General features: G+C 36.7%; 3 protein-coding genes across 3 annotated transcripts; 1 reads left to right on the top strand and 2 right to left on the bottom strand.

Annotated features, from left to right (window-relative positions):
• LOC149406998 (phospholipase A1-IIdelta-like) lies at positions 1 to 1601 on the bottom strand. Its single transcript, XM_089628825.1, has 2 exons — positions 1020 to 1601; positions 1 to 774 (listed from the first exon to the last, which is right to left on the bottom strand). Exons 1-2 carry the CDS (start codon positions 1506 to 1508, stop codon positions 196 to 198), a joined length of 1068 nt encoding a protein of 355 aa, XP_089484951.1. The 5' UTR covers positions 1509 to 1601; the 3' UTR covers positions 1 to 195.
• A 2867-nt stretch (positions 1602 to 4468) lies between these two features.
• LOC149406997 (phospholipase A1-II 5-like) lies at positions 4469 to 6161 on the top strand. Its single transcript, XM_089618221.1, has 3 exons — positions 4469 to 4478; positions 5038 to 5054; positions 5613 to 6161. The coding sequence occupies exons 1-3, from the start codon at positions 4469 to 4471 to the stop codon at positions 6159 to 6161; spliced, it is 576 nt and encodes a 191-aa protein (XP_089474347.1).
• Positions 6162 to 6816: 655 nt separating this feature from the next.
• Positions 6817 to 22329, bottom strand: LOC149406996 (uncharacterized). Its single transcript, XM_089618215.1, has 12 exons — positions 22261 to 22329; positions 13802 to 13852; positions 13129 to 13278; positions 12643 to 12763; positions 12459 to 12559; positions 12273 to 12360; positions 12097 to 12164; positions 11943 to 12029; positions 10866 to 10956; positions 8172 to 8229; positions 7861 to 7971; positions 6817 to 7003 (listed from the first exon to the last, which is right to left on the bottom strand). Exons 1-12 carry the CDS (start codon positions 22327 to 22329, stop codon positions 6817 to 6819), a joined length of 1182 nt encoding a protein of 393 aa, XP_089474341.1.
• Positions 22330 to 22485: the final 156 nt, after the last annotated feature.

Genomic DNA, 22485 nt, shown 5'->3' with positions numbered 1-22485 from the left:
TCTTTAAAAAAAAATAAATAAATTTGGGGCACTGGGCCCAGGAGTTGGTTGGTCCTAATGACATTTTCTAAATAAAATATACCATGAGAAAATTCTTCATGGAATGGGACAGGAGCGATCTCTAGATTAAGCCGTGTATATGTGTCGTTGACTTAGACCAATAAAATAAATCAAACGTTCTACGTTTCACTATTACTACAGAACTTGTACTAGACCGTCAGTCTGCACGGCAAGCTCGTTGTTGAACTTCCCTCTGAGCGCGTCCAACGTCACAATCAGGCTGTGATTGTTAGCCACGTCATACCAGTTCCCGGGATGCTGAATCTCAAGGCCCGCGGTGGCTATGGGGACGTAAAAAGGCAGAGCCGAGTCGGGAAGCTGAGGCACCACATCACCGGCGTTCCTGGCTTGGAGGATGTTGAGGTTGGGATGGGTCTCCACGCGCCTCTTGAACGCCGCGTTGCCCACCTGCGGGCACCCGAACACCACCGCCGCCACGTAGACGCCGGCGCTGACGTCAGCGTTCTCGACGAGGTCGAAAGCGCAGAGCGTGGCAAGCGCACCGCCGAGGCTGTGGCCCGTGACGATCACGCTGACGTTCTCGCCGCTGTGCTTCTCCACGAGTGCCCGCACGGCTGATCTCACCTGCGTCCTCGCGCTGGTCGTCGCGTGGGTTGACTTCGAGTCCTCGCTCGTGTACACGCTGTACCAGCCTTGGTGGACTTGCACTGTGTTGTCGATCTTCCGGGCGTTCAGGAGCGGACCAGCCGACGCCTGTAGGAGAGCCAAAAAAAATATTAATTAAAAAGAACTTCTAGCTAGGTTTCACAATATATATTTTTATGTGATGCTTAATTATAATAATAACTACTTGATTTTCTTAGCGTTACTTATATCATGCGCAACTTTTAGGGTTGTACACTTTGAAATACTTTATATATTGTGATTGGACAAAGTTAAAGAATTCATACAATCAGACTTGCTAATAAAATAAGTTAATTATCTAGGTCTCTACGTACCTGGAGGGCTCCGACGACATTACTGGTCCACTCGGACGCCATGATGGTCCCACGCCAGACCACGTAGATCTCGCGGCGGCCCGTAGCAAGGCTGGCCTCATCCGAGCTGGTAGCCACGTAGCCCATCCAGTTGGACTGGCGGTCCCATGGCTCGCGGACGGCGGGGCCCGGGTGAAGGAACAGGTTTCGGGAAGGGTCGCCGGTGCCAGAGGCGGCGTAGAAGAATGAGATGGCTCGGTAGAGGAAGCCGCCGGAGCTGTGGTCGAAGAGGCGTGGGACCGCAGCGAAGAAGGACTCTATGTTGGGGTATCGGGTGTTTCCACGCTGCGGGGACGCTGCGTCGGAGTCGAAGGCGTCATACGTGGCCTGAGAGAATTCGGCGCAGCGGATGATGAGCTGGCAGAGGCCGGGGTCGAGCTCGGGCTCGATGAGGCCGGTCCAGTCTTTACTTCCAAGTATCTCTTCCCATGGGGTCATGATGTCTTCCATTTTTTTTCTGCAACAAGTAGTTTACAACAAGAGGATGTACTTGTTAATTTTAATATTCTATTTTTTTTCCTTAATTTTAAATGGGTATGTGTAAGAATGTGTATGTTTGAGATCAGTTGATGCTTACAAATTCTATTTTATAAGCAACTAGGCTGACTCTCTTCTGGCGGACGAAGTCTGGATAGTGACTCATGAACGAAAGTTTCTTGGTCGTTTATTCTAGATCATGACTTGGTCTCCCAGGCTCAATATGTTGGTTATTTTGACTCATTTCTTGGCGTGTAATGAACTTGCGACAATTCTTTATGATGAATGTTCAACTACATATTTAACTAGAAGAGATTTTCAATTTCAAGTAAGACTAAAGAATACAGAAAATATATATATATATATATATATATATATATATATATATATATATATATATAAACCTCCTTTTGGACCAAATCACAAAATATTTCCATGTATTTTACACTGCATCAAAAAACAAAAACTCCCTTAGTTTTTTATTTAATTATTGATAAAATTATATACTAAAGCCAAACTGAAATGAAAAAGTACCATATAATATGCAATCTTACATAATTTCACTGACTAATCAGATCATATAGCGTTAAATGCATTTCAATTCAGTGCACTACAAATATTCCACCTATATTATGCATTGATATTATGCACGCATTTCGATTGTTGATGCAGTACCTAAATGACATAAACATATTAAAATAAATTTATATGCGTCCCATAATATTATATAGACCATGTATTCTGATAACTTAATGAAACTCGTCTAAAAGGCTGATCTGTATATTTCGGTAACTAGTACGATAGGTAATCAATTAGATTTTGTAATTTTATTTACTATGTAATCGTTGAAAAATGTTGTGACGACCCCTTGATCCACAAAAGAGAGATTGAATAATATGTGCAATTAAAAGGTCTCAATTGAGCCGGACCGACCCAACCCGTTTTCTTCAAGCCCGAGAGACGTCCGGGTCTGAGCCAAATAAAAACCCAAACTAAAACCTTTTTTTATTGGAGGTCCGGACTATGCCTAAGAAATAGAACTTTAGGCCTAATTCAGGACCAAGCTATTGATCCTTGAAGCCGAAAAGGCCAAATTAAAGCCACTAAAAAACAAATAAATAAATAATGTGTAACTTATAAAACCCACTTTTAATCAAAATAATATAACTTTTAGTGAAAAAAAATCATATCATGAATAATAAAATTTAATTTATGTGTCAAAAACACTTTTTATACATAGAAACATAACTGTTAGCATTAAAAATATATATTTTTTACAATAAAAATGGTTGGGCCCGAACCGGACCTAATTAGGGCTCAGATCCAAACTGGGTGGCCTACACCCTAGCCCTTGTTTAGGCCCTTAAACATGTCCAATTTGACTTCGACTCTTTTCAAAAAGGGCCGGGCCGATTAGCCCATTAGTGGCCCGACCCAATTGACACCACTACTAGACGAAATGGGCTCATATAATTGTCGATAAAAGGCAGCGATTCCTCAAGGAATATTCAGAAAAATGCATCAGACGTTTATATTAATGTTCATTGTATATGACAAAGTTTCTGCATATTACACTCTTTCGCTAGGCTTCTTGAATACAAAATGTAGAAGGTCTGATTTTACATTTCTAGAATAGGACAAAAAGTACTTTTGGATGCAACTTTTGTCGCATCCAATACTCTAGCTGCCAAAACGCGGGAAAGACTATTGGATGTGACAAGTCGCATCAAAAAAGTTCCCGCACTTTGGCGGATTCGCATCCAACAGTCTAATATCCCGCCAAAGCAAATATGACAGAATAGCTACAGATGACATAATGGATGCAACAAAAGATTTGGACTTTTGAATGCGACTAGTTTCATTCGGAGTCAACGGATGCGGACTATTGAAGCGACAAAATCGCATCCATTTTGATCATTGGATGCGACTATTGGACTTTTGGATACGACAAAAATTTCATTCAAAATTACTTTTTGTCCTAGTGTGATTTTGGCTTCAATTTAGTCCAAGATCCCGTTGACCAACATGTTAAGGTGATTTACATTGCAATTTTTTTGGTGGAGGTAATACACTTAGCTTATAGTGGATGATTTGAATACAAACTATGAACTCCTTTTTATACCATTCGATACTCACAAACTTTATCTTCATTTTCAGTGTGGGATTTTTTTTCACTCTAATATTTTACCGAAAACTCAATAGAAAATTGATCATTACATATTTTTAGAAGATAACTAAAATAATAGTCAGAGAAAGAAGAAAAATATGTAATGTGAGGCTAAAGCAAAGTACAATCGAAATCGAGTAGACCAACCTCGATTAGGATCATATTATATACAGGCCATAACTTTAGTTGAAAAACATACAATATAAATCAGGTGTTGGTACAGTTCTCATTTACTCAGATATTGCTACAGCTCTTATCTTAACATGCACCATAACATGTAAATTCCAGTATACTAACTCTTTTTTTTTTTTAACTAATCAGGTATGATGCCCTTTAAAAATTAGATTGAGAAATGGTATTTAATTGTTTTAGAAGTATGATTTGGTAATCTTTACATAATATATTCGTCTTTGTTAACAATATTAGTGAGACAGTTAAATAGTAAACAGACATAAAATTATGACTCATGCTCTTGTACTAGTAACGGGAGACTAGTACAGAAACGGTAAGAAGTGGTCTTTATAAACTAATTTCTAGTAAATAGTTAATATCAAGCGACTTTCAAATTTATAATAAAAATTTTATATTAAATTATTTTTAATTTATAAGAATACTCGATGTTATCATGATGAACGGTTCCAAAGACAACGGGTCCTGAATACTTAAGAGTATTCGGGTAGGGTTGTCTATATTTACAGATGAATCTAGTATCAATAGTTGTTTCATTCGCTCTTTTATAATGATTATTTTTTTAGGTCATATACTGATGGCCCATGGTAAATTTATTCTAAGAACGCCATTTTATAGTTTCTCTCTTATTTATATACTTGTTTGAAATCATTTTACCATATTAAAAAAAGAGGTTAAAGAGATACTAAAATTAAAGTAATAAAATAGTGAAGAGGAAAAAAATTATTAAGACCAATACGACATTAAAAAATAATTCTTTTTAGATATACATATTACACTATTTAAAGGTTTTATCTTTAATATCTCTTTAATTTTTTCTTTCTATTCATTTTATTATATAATTTTGTGCTTCTATTATATAACAGCCGCATCCTAAGTGAGTTTTGTGGTGAAATTTTAAAATGGCTATTTTACTACACAATTTTATTATATTATTAAAATATTAGAAAAATAATGTGATTGTATATATTTACGTTTCGTTAAATTTTTTACTATGTACGGATTATATATTATATTGGGATTACTTCCTTAGGGCTTCTCCTATCACACGTCATCCCATTGTATATGCCGTGTGATATGCTTCAACCACACTGTATTTGTATCACCAAATATAGAGTGTGATACAGTGTTACGCTATATTTGCAGTGACACTATATCACACGGCAAAACTTTTTTTTTAAATCCTTTTAATAATACATTAAACATTAATTATATATGTGTATATATTAACCTTATAATTATTTATAAAACACCAAAACTCATAAATTGACTACAAAAAATACATTAAAATAAACTTCAAGTAAAACATAAAAAATTTAAACACATAGATTACAAAGTTTAAATTAAACACACAAAATAAAATAAAAACTAAAAACAATAACATAATTTTAAAGACATAGTAAAAACTTAAAACACAATTTAATAACGGGGAAAACTATTTTAATCACTTAATTAAAAAATATCACCATTATAATTATTTATTGAAATATTTATTAATAAAGAGATTGTTTTATTTTAATAATATAATAATGGTGAATAGTATTTTTGTGTGAAATTTGGTGTTATGGTTGTGTGAAACATTTTCGAAACATTTTAAACCTAAAATTGTGAACTATTTCGTTAATTTTAGACTAACATTGATTATTTTCCAAATTTAACCTAACCAAAAAAAAAAAAAAGTTTGATTTTTAATTAATATTTTTTTTTTGGCTCTCCTACAGGCGTCGGCTGGTCCGCTCCTGAACGCCGGAAAGATCGACAACACAGTGCAAGTCCACCAAGGCTGGTACAGCGTGTACACGAGCGAGGACTCGAAGTATACCCACGCGCTGACCAGCGCGAGGACGCAGGTGAGATCAGCCGTGCGGGCACTCGCGGAGAAGCACAGCGGCGAGAACCTCAGCGTGATCGTCACGGGCCACAGCCTCGGCGGTGCGCTCGCCACGCTCTGCGCCTTCGACCTCGTCGAGAACGCTGACGTCGGCGCCGGCGTCCACGTGGCGGCGGTGGTGTTCGGGTGCCCTCAGGTGGGCAACACGGCGTTCAAGAGGCGCGTGGAGGCCCATCCCAACCTCAACATCCTCCACGTCAGCAACGCCGGCGACGTGGTGCCTCAGCTCCCCGACTCGGCTCTGCCGTTTTACGTTCCCATTGCCACGGCGGACTTGGAAATTCAGCATCCCGGGAACTGGTATGACGTGGCTAACAATCACAGCCTGATTGTGACGTTGGACGGGCTCAGAGGGAAGTTCAACAACGGTCTAGAATAAGTTGAATGTAGTAACAGTAAAACGTAGAAGCTTCAATTTAATATTAAACACTTTGTAGTACCACCCAATGATATTTTTTCATTTTTTTTTATGACTTTTCAAATAATAGTCGTAGTCCATTCTCTGTATATTGATAGTATCAATATATATACAACGGTATGTATTAAATAATACTTATTAGTTTCTTTCTTTTTTTTATTTAATTTGTTAAGTTTATTCCGAGAAAATTTGAAAATTCGTTAAAAAATATCCAGTAATCGCAAAATTAGAAATTTTTTATTTTAAATAATATGCTTAGAATTTATTTAGTAAGTTTATTCACTAATAAATTAAATAGGTTCACTAATAGATCAAAAATAAAATGCACTCAATAATGTCATACTATATAACAGCTAAACTTATCTCACCATCAACCTTCAATACTTCACCTTTTATTTTCTTACATCGAAAACATAAGAAAAAATAATTTTCAAAGTTTTTAAATTTCAATTTTTAATTTGAAATGGATTTGTACATGTAATTATTAGACTGTTAGAAGTAAGAGTGAAAAAATGAGATAGATGAAATAGAATGAGGGTAAAAATGGAAGTGGGAATGAAGAAAACTGCCAAGCATTGAAGATGGTGGGTAATTTCATATCAAATGAGAAAATAAGTCAGATTTTGATATTGTTGTACTGGACTTTGTCCATAATGAAGGCCCAACACATTGAGCCCAATAACTTAAATTCATCGGGAATCCCGGTTCTCCTCCGTGTTAGCTTAAAGTCCTCTTCTCTGGAATCACGGTTCTTAGAGTCAGACCATTCTTCGTTGCCGCTCTTTTTATCCCAATTCCAAACCCTAATTCAAAAAAAAAATCCCTTAAAACATCATAAATTGAATAAATAGGGCAGATAAAACAAATTAGTTGATTTGATTTGTCACGTGTCAGTTTATCCTTGCCCCGTTGAATTGTCAACGATACGATAAAACCCACATGCAAACACGTAAATCGTTCTCTTATTCCATCCAAAAAACCATTATTTCAATTTACAATGTTGCGCCTCTAAATTCTCATTTCTCTCGCTCTCTCACACCTCCGAATGCCACCGATCATCTTCATCGCTCTCGTTTTTCTTCATCGGTCTCATTTCTCTCGCTTTCTCACCTCCGATCACCACTGATCATCTTCATCACTTTCATTTATGCCGCTCTCTCACCTCCGATCACCATATCTCTCAACACATTTGGTTCCAACTCTCGCTCTCTCTCTCTCTCTCTCTCTCGCGCCCTCTCTCCTCAACGCTCAAAAATGGCCTGCAATAACAAAAAAGTCACCCCTACGAAGCTGGTTTCAAGGATGCGAAATCATTCAACGAAAATCTACATTCACTTTGTCATTTGGGGGAAATGTTTACAATATACCCTTAATTTAAAGTGTGTCTTTCTGTGATGAATAGAATACACTCTATGAACCCATATTTATACACTATTGAAGTTCACAAAGTCGTTCTCCCTTTCCCATGTGGGACTTTTTCACTCCTATTATTTTAGGCTCCACACCTCTAACAAGAAGGTGCCAATATCTTACTTCTTCTTCTTCTTCTTCTTCTTCTTCTTCTTCTTCTTCTTCTTCTTCTTCTTGTTTTCTTGAAGTAATTTTTTCACATTGGTTGTTTTTCGAGGTGTCATTTATCACCGCATTAAGTTTCACAGACGCTTCCTTTTCTTCTTCTTCTTCCACATATTGTAGAGTCCGAAGATCCTGAAGCTGATGATGCTCAGCAATCTCCATGAACCGGGACGTTTCCAATTCAAGGTATATGATACTGCATAATTAATAGATAAATTTGATACGGGAAAAATCACAAAAAAAAGTATGATTTTAATGCGATTTCTCAGATAACATTCACGAGACACGTGTCGGTGGTGCGAGCTTGCGACATGTATCGATCTTAGGTTGCGAGTGTCGAATTTCGTATGGTTTCCGAAAGGATCATACTGGAGAGAGGATATCTCGTAGTGTTACAACCGCAATGGAGGCATTAGGAAATCGAGGTGGACGGTGTGATTCGCCTTGTTCTTCCCTATAGATAGAATAGAAGATACAAAGGGTGATATATAATGAAATGTTCATCTTTATTAAGCGAAGAACATGAGAATTAGATTTCTCAAGCTCTTTGACACTTTTGAGAGGGAATGTAATTTGGCATAATTTTAGCCTTCGTTTGTGAAAGAGAATATGAGAGAGAGAGGGAGTATTTCTTCTTCAATTCTAGAGAGAAAGGAAGTAGATTACTCCTCTTTTCTTTGAGGTGAGATATTTCTCTTGAGAGTTTGACAGAAAAATGGGAGTTAAGAGAATTCAGAGTTGAGAGAATTCTGAGCTGAAATCACTTTTCTGAGTTCAGAATGACTTACCTTTTGGTTGGTGTGAGTGAGCTATTTATAGGATATTGGCGCTTGAGGCTTGTCTCTTGTCGCTTGGCGCTTGGCGTGTGAAACAAGGCCGCGTGCCATCATGAAATAGCTTGCAAGCATGTTTACCGGTCCTCGGTTTTGGTCAAACATATTTTTGGCCCGTTTGACTGAGTTATCTTTTTGCATTGTGACGTCGTTTTTGCAATTGTAACGTCGTTTTAGAAATTGAGGCATCGTTTTTACTATAAGAAAAATGATGGTATAACATTAACCCCCCAGTTTCGCATGCGACTTGTCATACGAGAAATTTTGTAGCCTTGTCGGCGCTCTTTCTTTGCCTTCTGGTTGATCCGTATCTAGACCGTCTATGTGCTCGTCTAGACCACGAGGAGTCTGGTTTGAGCCATTTGGGGTCGTGCTTTTGTGGACCAGGATGGATCTGATTTTGAGCTTTTTGACTTTGACTTTTGTGGACCAGGATGGATCTGACTTTGAGCTTTTTTACAATGGATCAGAACAAAAAGAGAGACTCCGATCATGACAATAGCATTTATAATGTCAATTGTGTTGTAAATAATTGGTATGCTCAAAGGTAAACATTATAGGGTAAATTAAAGTAAAAAAAATATGGGATAAATAATTAATTACCATACACCTAACTTATTGACTAATGTACACAAATTTTACTATAAATACATGAGGATGATGATGGGAAAATTCATCCCAATTTCTATAATTTAATCTTTCATTTTCTCTCTACAATTTACTCTTCATACTTCTCTATTCTCTCTTCTAAAATTACTACCTTATAAGTATTTAAAGAGTTTTCGATTTAAGTTATTCATTTGGTTTTCATAACACGTTATCAGCACGATCATTCTCGTCAAGATCAACTCGGAGGTATAATACTATAATCACTAAAACTCGTATAACTATTATTTATTGTATAACACCAGATTATTATACGCAGGATGATATGCCACCTTATGGTAATATGATGTGATTTACAATATTTTAACTTCGTTAATGTATAACATCATAATACTATATACATGGAAGGCTCTGCCTCCTTTTAGTAAAGTGATGTGAACTACATCTTACTTGTAATTAATATCAATTTTCTATATACAGGAGGCTCTGCCACCTTATAGAAAAATGCTATTAATTACAAATTTATTTTAACTGCTCTACTTAATATTTTACTTTGATTAGCTATGTCATTTCAATACTCGTACATCTACATATTGTTTATTACACATTCTTATACTTAAATACAATTATTTTTGCCACAAAATTAATAAATACCCAACGGTAATATAACGGCTATAAACGGCTATATTTTACCTTATAAATACATATCTATTCAACTCATTTTTAACCACACAAAACTCTTAAATTTTCTTCTACCTCATATATATTTTTCTCATCTCCTACTATTTTTTCGGTTCAAGCTCAAAATGTCTCGCTTAATACTAGTATTTATTGCCATACTTATTGTTATGTTTAATGTTTATATTTTTACCATATAAATTCCACCGGATGAATTTTATTTCGTTGTAGTAATGTTTGGATTCATATAATACTTTTTATTCCTTACAATTGTTGTAGACTTGTATATCCGTAATCATTAATCTAAGAAATTTTATATTTCATAATAGTTATCATCATGGCAAATCTCGTCAAGCTCGATTTCAATCCTCTAGACATCATAGGCCAAAACTACATGCCCTATAAGGTAGACGTAGGGATGCATCTGGAATCTTTGGGTTTACTGGAAACACTTTCTGGGGAAAATGCTTCGTCAAATATAGACAAGGCAAAATCTTTAATTTTTCTTCGTCGACATCTTGACGAGGGACTTAAAAGTGAATACCTCACCACCAGAGATCCAAGTTTACTCTAGAAGGAGTTGAGGGATAGATATTTTCACCAAAAAGAGATCATGCTTACAGTATACCTTGATCAATGGAACGTTTTACGGTTCCAAGATTTTAAAAAAGTCAGCGAATATAACTCTACAATGTTCCGAATAGTATCTCATCTGAGATTTTGTGGAGACCAAGTGACCGATCATGACATGCTGGAAAAGACGTTCACCACTTTCCATGCATCGAACGTAACCTTGCAATAACAATATCGTGTTCGAGGATTTATAAAATATTCTGAACTAATCACTTGTCTTCTAATCACAGAGAAGAATAATGAATTGCTGATAAAGAATCACTAATCATGTCCGACAGGTTCAAAAGCGTTACCTGAAGTAAACGCCGTTAACTCCGAAGAACCTAAACAATAGAACTACATTCTGGGACGAGGACGAGGTTGAGTTCATGGTCGTGGTCGTGGTCGCGGACGTGGATATGGACGTGGTCGTGGCTATAATCATAACCATCCTTACAATACCACAAAAGATTATCATAAGAAGCAGCAAGATGAAAAAAAATCACGATTATCCCCACAAAAAGGGAAAATACCCAAGTTCTTCCAAGGGTAGTGAAGATGTTTGTCAATTGTCATACATGTGGCACAAAAGGGCATTGGTCGATACTTTGCTGTGTTCCTCAACATTTGTGCAATCTATATAAAGCATCCTTGAAGGGGAAAGAAAGGGAGGTCAACTTTATTGACCAACATTTTAACTACTGCCGAACGCCGTAGTCATTTTAAGTCGACTACAGTTTACTGACTGTCATCTATTGCACTGGAGTCTTATCTCTTTGATTATGACTCCAGTTTTTTGCCGTAGTGTATATGTTTTATAAGACTGTAGTTAAAATATATAACTACATTTTTTAGATGAAGTCTTACTAGTCTCATCTATAAATACTACAACGTTATGCTGTAGTTATATAAAACTAAATTACATAAGAAAAAAACACAACAGTTTTAACAAGTAGTCTAAATTGATTCAATTAGACAGACTACGGCGTTTTTGTGGCATCTATTGCACTGGAGTCTTATCTCTTTGCCTATGACTCCAGTCTTTTCTCTTGAAGACTACATTTTTTAACTGTAGTTTATATCTATGAAATTCTATTTTAACAATATAGACTACATCTTATTTCCAAAAAATATATATTTAAATAAATATAAAATAAAATACATTTATATTAAACACAATAATAATATCCAAAAAATCTCATATTTCATTAAATCAATAATAAATATCATTTAAATAAATATCCAAAAAAACACCTAATAATGATTTCCAAAACAAATTCCAAATTGTACCCAATGAGTTCTATACATATTGAATGGAAAAAAAAAAAAAAGTCACAGAATCTTATAGAAGCACGATAACAAGGTGTATAATTCAGGTAACTGTAGCATCTCTTTTTTTTTCTTTCCTGAAACTGAAAGAGCACGCATGTTTCAATACCGTATACTTAGTCTCTGGCTTGCCCCAGCCACTACGATCGGGTCTAGACCTTCCAAGCGTGTGGGCACCGGACAGTGCAACAATTTCCTGAAGATAAAACAGATATAATAAGACATCTAATTCAGATTCGTAAGCTAAGTCTTCAAAAGCTCACCTTGTCATTCAAGCCCATTCTATAGAAAACATCTCGAAGATGTTGTGTAGGGGAAGGAGGACCGGCATCTGTGAAAAATTGGACAGCAAGTATTTTACAAACAAAGCCGACAATGGTAACAAACCAAGCATGGCACAACAAAAGAATTAGTAGCGAATAGAAGTTTTTTCACTCACCGGGAAGCCGGCCTTCTTCTGGGCACTGTTCAGGTCCTGTCACATCCATTCTTCCATATTTCATGGGCAGTTTAGGACCTCCAGCTTCCTGAATTCTCAAAAGCACTTGATGAGTTGAAATTTGTACGCATTTGAAAATCTCAGATTGCAGTTTTAAGTTAAAAGAAAAACTTAAAATAAAAATACCTCCACTGCAGTAGCGCTGGCCAGCTGGAACAAGTCGGCGTAGGTCACACCAGCATACTTCTCTTTGATTGGTTGAAAACGCTTCAAAGCATTCACAAGACCTGAAATTACCAATGATATTCTTATTCCAAAAAGCAAACTATCAACCATCGCAGTTATGAATTTCATTTTCTTAGTCATTTACCAGCATTGGCTGCGTGTTTGAGCTCGATCTCGAATCTCAAACTTCCATTAGTGCCACCTCGCTGTGGCCACTCTTCAATGTTCTTGTTGTAAGTGCCTGCATCGTGCCATCCCAGGCGAACCTATCGCACTATATATAATAAATGATAACTCTCAGAATCATGGATAAATAATTCCCAACAGAAAAATCATTAAAACAAAACAATTAAGTGCTGGAAAACATTATCAAACGAACTGGTGAGCTTTTATTTTGCTTCAGTGGTTCACTATTTCCAATCTTCAGCAAAAAAAAAAAAAAAAACTTGCAGAATAAATAAATAGATTAAAACGAAAGAAAGAAGCGAATTAGCCAAATTCGTGACACGAACACTTCCTAATCAGTGCAAATGGTGCTAAGACCTAATTCGAAATAGCATAACCAGATTAACTAGTCTTGGTCTGTTGTAAGAAAAATCGAATACAGCAACACAGATATACTAATTTATACCAAAAGAGGATGGCAGAAGGTAGTCTTGAGAAGCTCCTTGATGTCCTCTCGCGCGCTCTTCAACTGTTCTGGATCGGACGCCGCGCATTTCGGAGCCGAGACAGCGCTAAACCCTCGGCTCGAAGCTAAAGCCGACGACGACGATCTCTTCTGAAATTACAGAAACGAAATACATTCAATCGGATAAATCTTCGCACAGAAACAATCGCACAGATATCTCTTCTGAAAAATCGATGTAATATATTTCATATGTAATATTTATATATAATTTCAAAGAGATGCAATGTAGCCAACAAAATAATATGTTCAATATAAGCCTCTCACAAGATCACATTAATCCCAGATATTTGAATAGTACATGTAATAATCCTTTGCTCCGAACCCACAAACAAAAAATAGAGCAAGAAAATTGACAAAGCCCCAAAGTGAACTAGGTCGAACTCTTCTGAGACCATGAAACAAAGGAAAAACGAGGATTCGACCAAAATAATCAGAGGATTGCAACAATATTCAATATTCGTCAATAAAAAAACACTAAGCTAAAGCCCCAAATCTGACCTAGGCTCCCTCAGAGGGGAAGGAACCCCTAATTTCTACCGATAAAAAAAAAGAAAAGAATACAAACACGAGTGATGATTTACCTCTGCAATACTTTCAGCAAGCAATGATTTACCTCTCTAGCTCGAAGCCCCAAGTCTATCGAATCTCCGTCGAGCTTTTCGACCTAAGTAGACACGAAGTCTATCGACGGAGATAAGAATTTTGGCCTCTTGAACTCACTCCGACGTCAAACCCTAGAAATTGCTCACTAACAAATCCGAGAAAAATATTAGAGAAAGGGTGACTCTGGAAAGATACGAGATGAGAGATAGAGAGAGAGCATCTGAAGGTTACGAAGAGAGAGAGAGAGAGAGAGAGAGAGAGAGAGAGAGAGAGAGTGATATACGAAGATGAGAGAGATGATTTATTTTTTTACTTAGTCAGTTTTAGAATTTTGATGTACCGCTTAAAACAAAAAAAATTGTGGGAAATTTCCCTCCAACATCAACAAAATAGTGAAATGTTAGAATTTTTTTATTTTTTTAGTGCTACCACTACTTCTTTAGATTTAGCTGTAGTTAAAGGTGTTAAATTTTAGTGGGAAACTTCCCTCCATTTTAAAGTAGTGAAATTTTGATAATTTTTAATTTTTTGGGTATTACCACTACTTCTTTATATTGACTGTAGAGAAAAAAAGACCATTAACTATAGTTTTATATTCGACTAGAGTCTAATATAGGCAAAAACAAAGGTGACCGTAGTCTATCTTAAAAGACTTCATTAAAAGGCTAAACTGAAGTTAAAAAAAAAACTGTAGTTGTATCCCATATTTCTGGTAGTGCAAGAACCTTTAGATGACTCCACTCGTCTTGATGCTTCCGACTTCGGTGGTGATCTTGCGCACACTGTTGTTGGTTCTGCTGCTTCCTCAGAAAACTTTAGTGATATAGATTAATGATGCATGTATGTATTTCTGGGAATGAAACAAATTGATCCAATGTTTTACCTGACTATTTAAATATGTATAATATTTGTAATATATATATATATATATATATATATATATATATATATATATTTCTCTTTTTTCTCAAGACTATTTAACAAATTAGTATTATATAATATAAGTATGTCTTCCCCATTAACTTTATTTTTTTTTAATTTGAAGTTATCATATGGAAAAAGCTAATTGTGAGGCGAACCAAAAGGTTGGTACTGGAGAAATTTGCATACCGGATAGTGGAACAACGCATACTATTTTGAATGATAAAAAGTTTTTCTCAAAGATAAAGCCAACGAAAACTTTTGTGAATACAATATCAGGTCCTGTAGATCTAATTGAAGGTATTGGTAAGGCAAATTTCACACTGCCGAATGGAACATAATTCACTATAAATAATGCCTTATTTTCACCGAGATCCAAACGAAACTTGTTGAGTTTAAATGATATATATTCTCATGGATTTAATACTCAATCTATAACTGAAGGTACCATGAAATATATGTCTTACGACATCCAAATTTGAAAAGAGACAAATTTTAGAAAAACTACCTATGTTCCCTACTGGATTGCACTACACGTATATAAATGCGATAGAATCAAATTCGATAGTCATTGAGTCTTCAATTTTAACGACATGGCATAATCGTTTGGGTTATCTTGGTTCTATTATGATCGAAGAATTATTGAAAATACACGTGGGCATCCATTGAAGGGCCAGAAGATCCCTCAAAGTAATACTTTCCCATGTAAAGCTTGTTCTCTCGGAAAGCTTGTCATAAGGCCTTCACCGGGAAAAGTTGAAACAGAATCACATACGTTCCTTGAACGTATTCAAGGTGACATATGTGGGCCTATTCATCCATCATCTGGTCCATTTCGATACTTCATGGTATTGATAGATGCCTCTAGAAAATGGTTGCATGTTTGTCTGTTATCAACTAGCAATATGGCATTTGCGAAATTACTTGCTCAAATAATCAAATTACGAGCTCAATTTCCTGATCATACAATTAAGAAAATCAGGCTCGATAATGCCGGTGAATTTACATCTCAAACATTCGATGATTATTGTATGTCAGTTGGGATTGATGTTGAGCATCATGTTGCTCATGTACATACACAAATGGTAGAGCTGAATCGCTAATCAAGCGCATCCAGCTTATTGCTAGACCATTGATAATGATAACAAAGCTTTCTGCTTCAATACGGGGTCATGCCATATTGCATGCTGCTGCATTAATTCGCATCCGACCAAGTGCATATCATAAATACTCCCCTCTGGAACTTGCATTTGGCCAAGTACCACCTCAAAGAACAAAGATGGGACCTCAAAGAAGACTTGGAATTTATGTAGGATGTGAAAATCCATCTATTGTTAGGTATCTAGAACCTCAAATTGGTGATGTTTTTACAACACGTTTTGCTGCTTGCCATTTTGATGAATAAAATTTCCCAGTATTAGGGGGAGAAAGAAACCAGCTGGAAAGAGAAATTACTTGGTTTGTACCAACATTATTGCATTTTGACCCTTACACAAAAGACTGTGAAGGAGAAGTGGAAAGGATTTTACATTTGCAAGATATTGCAAATAAGCTTCCTGATGCGTTTATAGACACTAAGAGAAGACTAAATCATACATTCCAGCTGCAAATGCTCCTGCGCAAATTGATGTCCCAAAGGACAATTTGAAAATAAAGTCACTCATGAAGTCACAACACGCCTGAAGCATGGAAGACCATTTCGTTCCAAAGATAAAAATCCTTGGAAAAGAAAAGGAGCAGAGAGAAAAAAAAATGACCCCAAAATGGAAGAATGTATTCCAAAAATACAAAACGAGGAAAATCGAGAAATTTCGATTAATTATGCCAATACAGGTATACAATGGAACCGAAATGATGAAATCAATGATGCATTTTCATATAGTCTGGCATGTGATGTCATGGATGAAAAGGATGGAGATGCCGAACCAAAGTCTGTTACTGAATGTAAAAATAGACACGATTGGGGTAAATGGAAAAATGCAATTCAAGCCGAACTTGACTCGCTTAACAAGCGCAAGGTCTTTGGACCTATAGTACTCACACTTGTAGATGTGAGATCCGTTGGATACAAATGAGTATTTGTACGAAGGAGAATGGAGAAAAACGAGATTGTGAGATACAAAGCTCGATTTGTTGCCCAAGGTTTTTCTCAAAGGCTCGGAATTGATTTTGAAGAAATATATTCCCCTGTAATGGATGGAATTACATTCAGATACTTAATCAGCCTAGCAGTGCATGAGAAACTAAATATGCATCTCATGGATGTTGTCACAGCTTATTTATACGGATCGCTAGATACCCAAATATATATGAAGATCCCTGAAGGATTCGAGATGCTTGTAGCATCTAGTTCAAAGCCTAGAGAAAAATATTCCATCAAATTACAAAGATCTTTATATGGGTTAAAGCAATCCGGACGAATGTGGTTTAATCGCTTAAGTGAATATTTAATACAAAAGGGTTATGTCAATAACTCTCTTTATCCCTGCGTATTCATTAAGAAAACAACATTCGAGTGAGTGGTCATCGCTGTTTATGTTGATGATTTAAACATCATTGGGACTGATGAAGACATCATAGAAGTAATCTCTTACTTAAAGAAAGAATTTGAAATGAAAGATCTTGGGAAGACAAAATATTGACTTGGCTTACAGATTGAGCACGTGAAAATAGAATATTTGTGCATCATTCAAATTACACAAAAAAAAGGTGATAAAACGCTTCCATATAGATAAGTCAAATAATTTAAGTACTCCAATGGTTGTCAGATCCCTAGATGTGGTAAAAGACCCATTTCGTTCATGTGAGGAATTTGAACAGATTCTTGGTCCTGAAGTACCATATTTCAGTGCGATTGGAGCCCTTATGTACCTTGCTAATTGCACTCGACCAGATATATCTTTTGCAGTTAATCTATTAGCAAGATTCAGCTCAGCTCCTACAAAGAGACACTGGAATGGGGTCAAACATGTGCTTCGTTATCTTCAAGGATTGATTGATTTAGAACTATTTTATCCTAACAAGACAAACCCAATTTTGATTGGTTATGCAGATGCAGGTTACTTATCAGATCCACACAAAGGGAGATCTCAGACTAGATATGTATTTACGTATGGAGGGTCTGCGATTTCTTGGCGTTCTCAAAAGCAAACGCTCGTTGTCACATCATCAAATCATGTGGAGATTATAACACTACATGAAGCAAGTCGTGAATGAGTATGACTGAGATCAATGACGCAACATATCAGAGCCACCAATGGTCTTCTAACAATTGAGGACCCCATCACACTATATGAAGTTAATGCCGCATGTGTTGCTCAAATGAAGGAAGGATTCATCAAGAGTGATAGAACAAAACACATCCCTCCGAAGTTCTTTTCGTTCACTCAAGAGCTAGAGAAGAACAATGTTATCAACATCCAGTATATTCGTTCTTGTGATAACTCATCTGATCTCCTCACAAAGGCGTTCCCCACTTCAACTTTTATAAAAAATGTTCATGACATTGGAATGCGTAAATTGCAAGATTTATAGAAAGAACGCACCTATGTCTGCATCATGGGGCACTACTACAAATGTTGGATTCTACAACGCTTACGGCTAAGTGTTGTAGAAACTGGAGATTCTACAACACTTAAAATAAGTGTTGTAGAAACTGGGTGCTTCTACAACGCTTATGGCTAAGCGTTGTAGAGGCTTGGTGTATCTACAGCGCTTATGGCTAAGCGTTGTAGCAGCTTGGTGTTTCTACAACGCTTATTATAAGTGTTGTAGAAGCTTGGTGTTTCTACAACACTTACTATAAGTGTTGTAAAATTTCACCATATTTCAGATCTCCCACAACGTTTAGACTATCCGTTGTAGAAGCCTCGCCGCAGCGATATATTTTTATCGCCGCGGCGAGAACTTTTTACAACGGATAATCTAAGCGTTGTAGGATTAGTGAAATTTATTGAACCTCGCCGCGGCGAGAACCTTCTACAACGGATATCTATCCTTTGTAGAAGGTTCTCGCCGCGGCGAGAAGAGTTCCAGAGAGCCTTTTTTGGAGAAGATATTCGTGTCGCGGCGAAGGCTACCTCTCGTCGCGGAGAGACAATTCTGGGTTTACTTTTCAGCAGTCTCGCCGCGGCGAGAAATAGTCTTCGTCGCGGCGAGAGTTCTACAACGCTTACTCTAAGCGTTGTAGAAACGTTTTAAAACCTTAAAATTTAAATTTTTTCAAAAAACCCGCCCGAATTTCAGACTTAGTCAATTTTTCTTCTTCATTCTTCTTCTTCTTCTTCTTCTCCACCCTCTCTCTCTCTCTCTCTCCGCCCTCACTCTTCTTCTCCACCCTCACTCTCTCTCCGCCTTCACTTCTCTTTCTCTCTCCGCCCTCACTTCTCTCTCTCCGCCCTCGCTCTCTTCTTCTCCCCCCTCACTCTCTCTCCGCCCTCACTATTCTTCTCCGTCCCCACAAAACCCAAACCTCAAACCAACAAAAGCCACAACCACAAACTCCACCACCACGTCAAACTGACACAAGCCTAGGCATCTCCGGCAACAACTCCGACTCTCACTTTCTTTCACGCCTACATGCTCCTCATCTACACTCCGGGTTAGTTTTTGGTTGAGAATTATGTATAATTTAAGTTGAAAATAAGTGTGTTTGTTTGGAATTGAGAGTATGCATTGATATAATTTAGGTTGAAACACCATATTTGTTTGATATTTCGTTGGAATTGAGTTTGTATTTGATATTTAGTTGGAATTGTGTTTCTTAGATTTCATGTCGTCCACTACTACTAGTTCTAGCAGCAATGGTAAAAGAAAAACTAGAAGACAACCTCAAAATATACATCGTCGCGACGAGAATTGGGGTAGAACCCAGATATTTCTCGCCGCGGCGAGATAGTTCTACAACGGATGTCTTATCCGTTGTAGAATACCTCGCCGCGGCGAGAAATATACATCGCCGCGGCGAGAAATTCTGGAATTTTTAAAAATTGGACAATAGAAGTCTATCGTTGTAGAAGCTTCTACAATGGATGCGTAAGCGTTGTAGAAGCCAAGCTTCTACAACGGATATCTAAGTGTTGTAGAAGCTTCTACAACGCTGGATTTTACAACGCTTAATAAGCGTTGTAGAATCATTCTACAACTGTTTTTAAGCGTTGTAGGATCCTAATTTTGTAGTAGTGGGGAGCTTTGCATAGTTGTACTCTTTTTTTTCTTTACTGAGGTTTTTATTCCACTGGGTTTTTCCTAGTAAGGTTTTTAATGAGACAGCATGAACACGTAAATGTATCAATGAGCATCCCAAATGGGGAGTGTTGTAAATAATTGGTATGCTCAAAGGTAAAAAATATAGGGTAAATTAAAGTAAAAAATATAGGGTAAATAATTAATTACCATACACCTAACTTATTGACTAATGTACACAAATTTTACTATAATACATGAGGATGATGAAGAGAAAATCCATCCAAATTTCTATAATTTACTCTACAATTTACTTTGCATACTTCTCTATTCTCTCTTCTAAAATTCCTACTTTATAAGTGTTTAAAGAGTTTTCGATTTAAGTTATTCATTTGATTTTCATAAAAAATTAAAAATACTCGTGGATTGCGTCTGCAAAAGAAAATTCTATTATTGTCAACAATTCAATTGGAATAAAGCTCGACATTAATATATATAACTTTTTCGTTTGGCGAAACGAATTTCTCTCTACAGAACGTGACATGCCGAACCCATGTCTTAAGCGAGCTAGGCTAGGCCATCACCTATGATCTCATAACTATGATATAAAAACAAAGCCCATAATTATTTTTGTCTTTGGAAGGATTTGGATGACACAACACGCTGCCTAGGGCTTTTAATATTGAAGTGAAATTAAGGCATGTTATTTCCGTATTCAGAAAGATTTGGATGAGACAAAACGATAGGTCATCCATTTTTCTTTTATATTCAGACTAACTATTTTTTTGGCCTAATTTTTTTAATACTATAGGTATACGGGGGTGTATGTGTGTTTTTTTAAATCCAAAATCATGGCTTTTTAAAACGGGAAGTCCGTCCCCAAGTTGCTAATTTTATCATATACTAAGCAAGGCCCACCTGCAAGAACTTGCCACATGCTTCTATAAGGCCCAAAATAGACACTTAAAATGGTTTACCTAATAATTAACAAAATATCAAGAATAGGTTTTTATTTAGAAAACATCTCAAATTAAGCTTTGAACCTATTTTCACATAAAAATGCCCCCGAGAGTATATAAGCCTTAATTTTCAAAGAATTTTTTTGATGGTTTCCAGTGATTTACGATGAGCTAATTAGAGTAGTTTTTTCCATGGTTTTCGATGACAAGAATGATCTATATACTCTCAGGGGTATTTTCGTCCAAAAAAATAACAACATTCTAGTTTCATATATTTTTTCAGATTACAGATTTAGTCTTGATATTTTTTAATTATAAGATTTATAATATGAAATCATGAAATTCTACATCCAAAATTTGGTGAATATTTTTTTGAACATAAGAATATATTCTATATAAGGGTGTCTTAATATTTATAGGAAATAATGGTTATAGAATATAATTGTTTTCCTTTGATATATGATTATTTCTTTACTTGTTTTTAAATGGCCTAATTTTAAATTCTCGCCTAAGGCCTAAATATATATATCGAGGTACATGACTTAAAAAGATTTTCTTCTTAGCATTGACGAAATTCCGACAAAATATGAAAAGCTCGAATACAGAGAACTAGAGAAGATCCATCCAATTTCAAAATTTGGAGACGTAGGATCAACTGGCTATTTTCATCAATAACTAAAAGAGTTTTGTCTCGAATGGTAAGTTATGACACCTCAACTCAAATTTGGAAGATGCTAGAAGTGTACTTTACTCAGCAAATCAAAACCAAGGTTTCTTAATTCAAACTTCAGTTTGCTAGGATCATAGATACTACAAACTTCAGCACCGCAATTTCGATTTTACTTTCAGTACTTTTTAGCTATTTCTCAAAATGAACATAATCATAAAAAGGAAATTAATATTAAAAAAATATTATTTTATTATTTTACTATAGTATTGTACTCTCTTAAATTAAATTTGGGCACTTGGCCCACAATTGGTCCTAATGACATTTTTTAAATAAAATGTACCATGAGAAAATTCTTCATGGAATGGGATAGGGTTAATCTATAGATTGAGCTGTGTATATGCATCGTTGGCACAATTTTTTAGGCCGTGGGCGAGGCCTGATAGGAGGTCTCGCACACGGGTTTCCCACTCCCGCCATTGGTCGGCGAGACCTTAGGGTCGTGACGCATGCAGGAGGCGGGTCTCGCCGTGAAATGGCGAGACCTGTCGAGAGGCGGCGCCTGCTAGAGGCTGGCCTCGCCTTATGGTGGCAAGGCCTCACTGCGGGATTGCGGGGACGGTCATGGTCTCGTTGTGTGCGGCAAGACGTTGGATCGCGAGGCGTGACCTTGGAGTCTTTGCCGGGACCTGCGAGACCTGCAAGCCTAGGCTAGGTCTCGCCTATGGCTTGTGAGACCTGCCTCATTGGACTGGGTCTCGGCCGTGACTTGCGAGACATGCCCTTTGAGGAAGGGTCTCGCCTCATACTTATGGGACTTCTAGGAGATCTCGCATGATCTTGATCGGAGACTGACTCATCGATGATTGGAAATGATTACTTTTCTCGTATTTCAAGGTTGGGTTTTCACCCTATAACATTTCTTATTAACCTATTTTCGGTGGTTTTTAGCTATTTCTCAAA

This window comes from Urtica dioica, chromosome 1 (assembly GCF_054948205.1).
Source record: "Urtica dioica subsp. dioica isolate 48M chromosome 1, U.dioica_male_clone48M_v1_H2, whole genome shotgun sequence".
Taxonomy (NCBI): Eukaryota; Viridiplantae; Streptophyta; class Magnoliopsida; order Rosales; family Urticaceae; genus Urtica; species Urtica dioica.
Note: the sequence above shows the minus strand (reverse complement) of the source record. Positions and strands in the feature narration are given on the sequence as shown.

Coding starts and splice junctions, on each gene's coding strand:
- LOC149406998 (XM_089628825.1), bottom strand. CDS start 1,508: ATGGAAGACATCATGACCCCATGGGAAGAGATACTTGGAAGTAAAGAC. Junction 775..1,019: donor ATGTCGTCGGAGCCCTCCAG/GTACGTAGAGAC, acceptor GCTCTCCTACAG/GCGTCGGCTGGTCCGCTCCT.
- LOC149406996 (XM_089618215.1), bottom strand. CDS start 22,329: ATGAGGCGAGACCCTTCCTCAAAGGGCATGTCTCGCAAGTCACGGCCG. Junction 12,560..12,642: donor CAAACACGCAGCCAATGCTG/GTAAATGACTAA, acceptor TGGTAATTTCAG/GTCTTGTGAATGCTTTGAAG. Junction 7,972..8,171: donor CTAATGCCTCCATTGCGGTT/GTAACACTACGA, acceptor TTAATTATGCAG/TATCATATACCTTGAATTGG.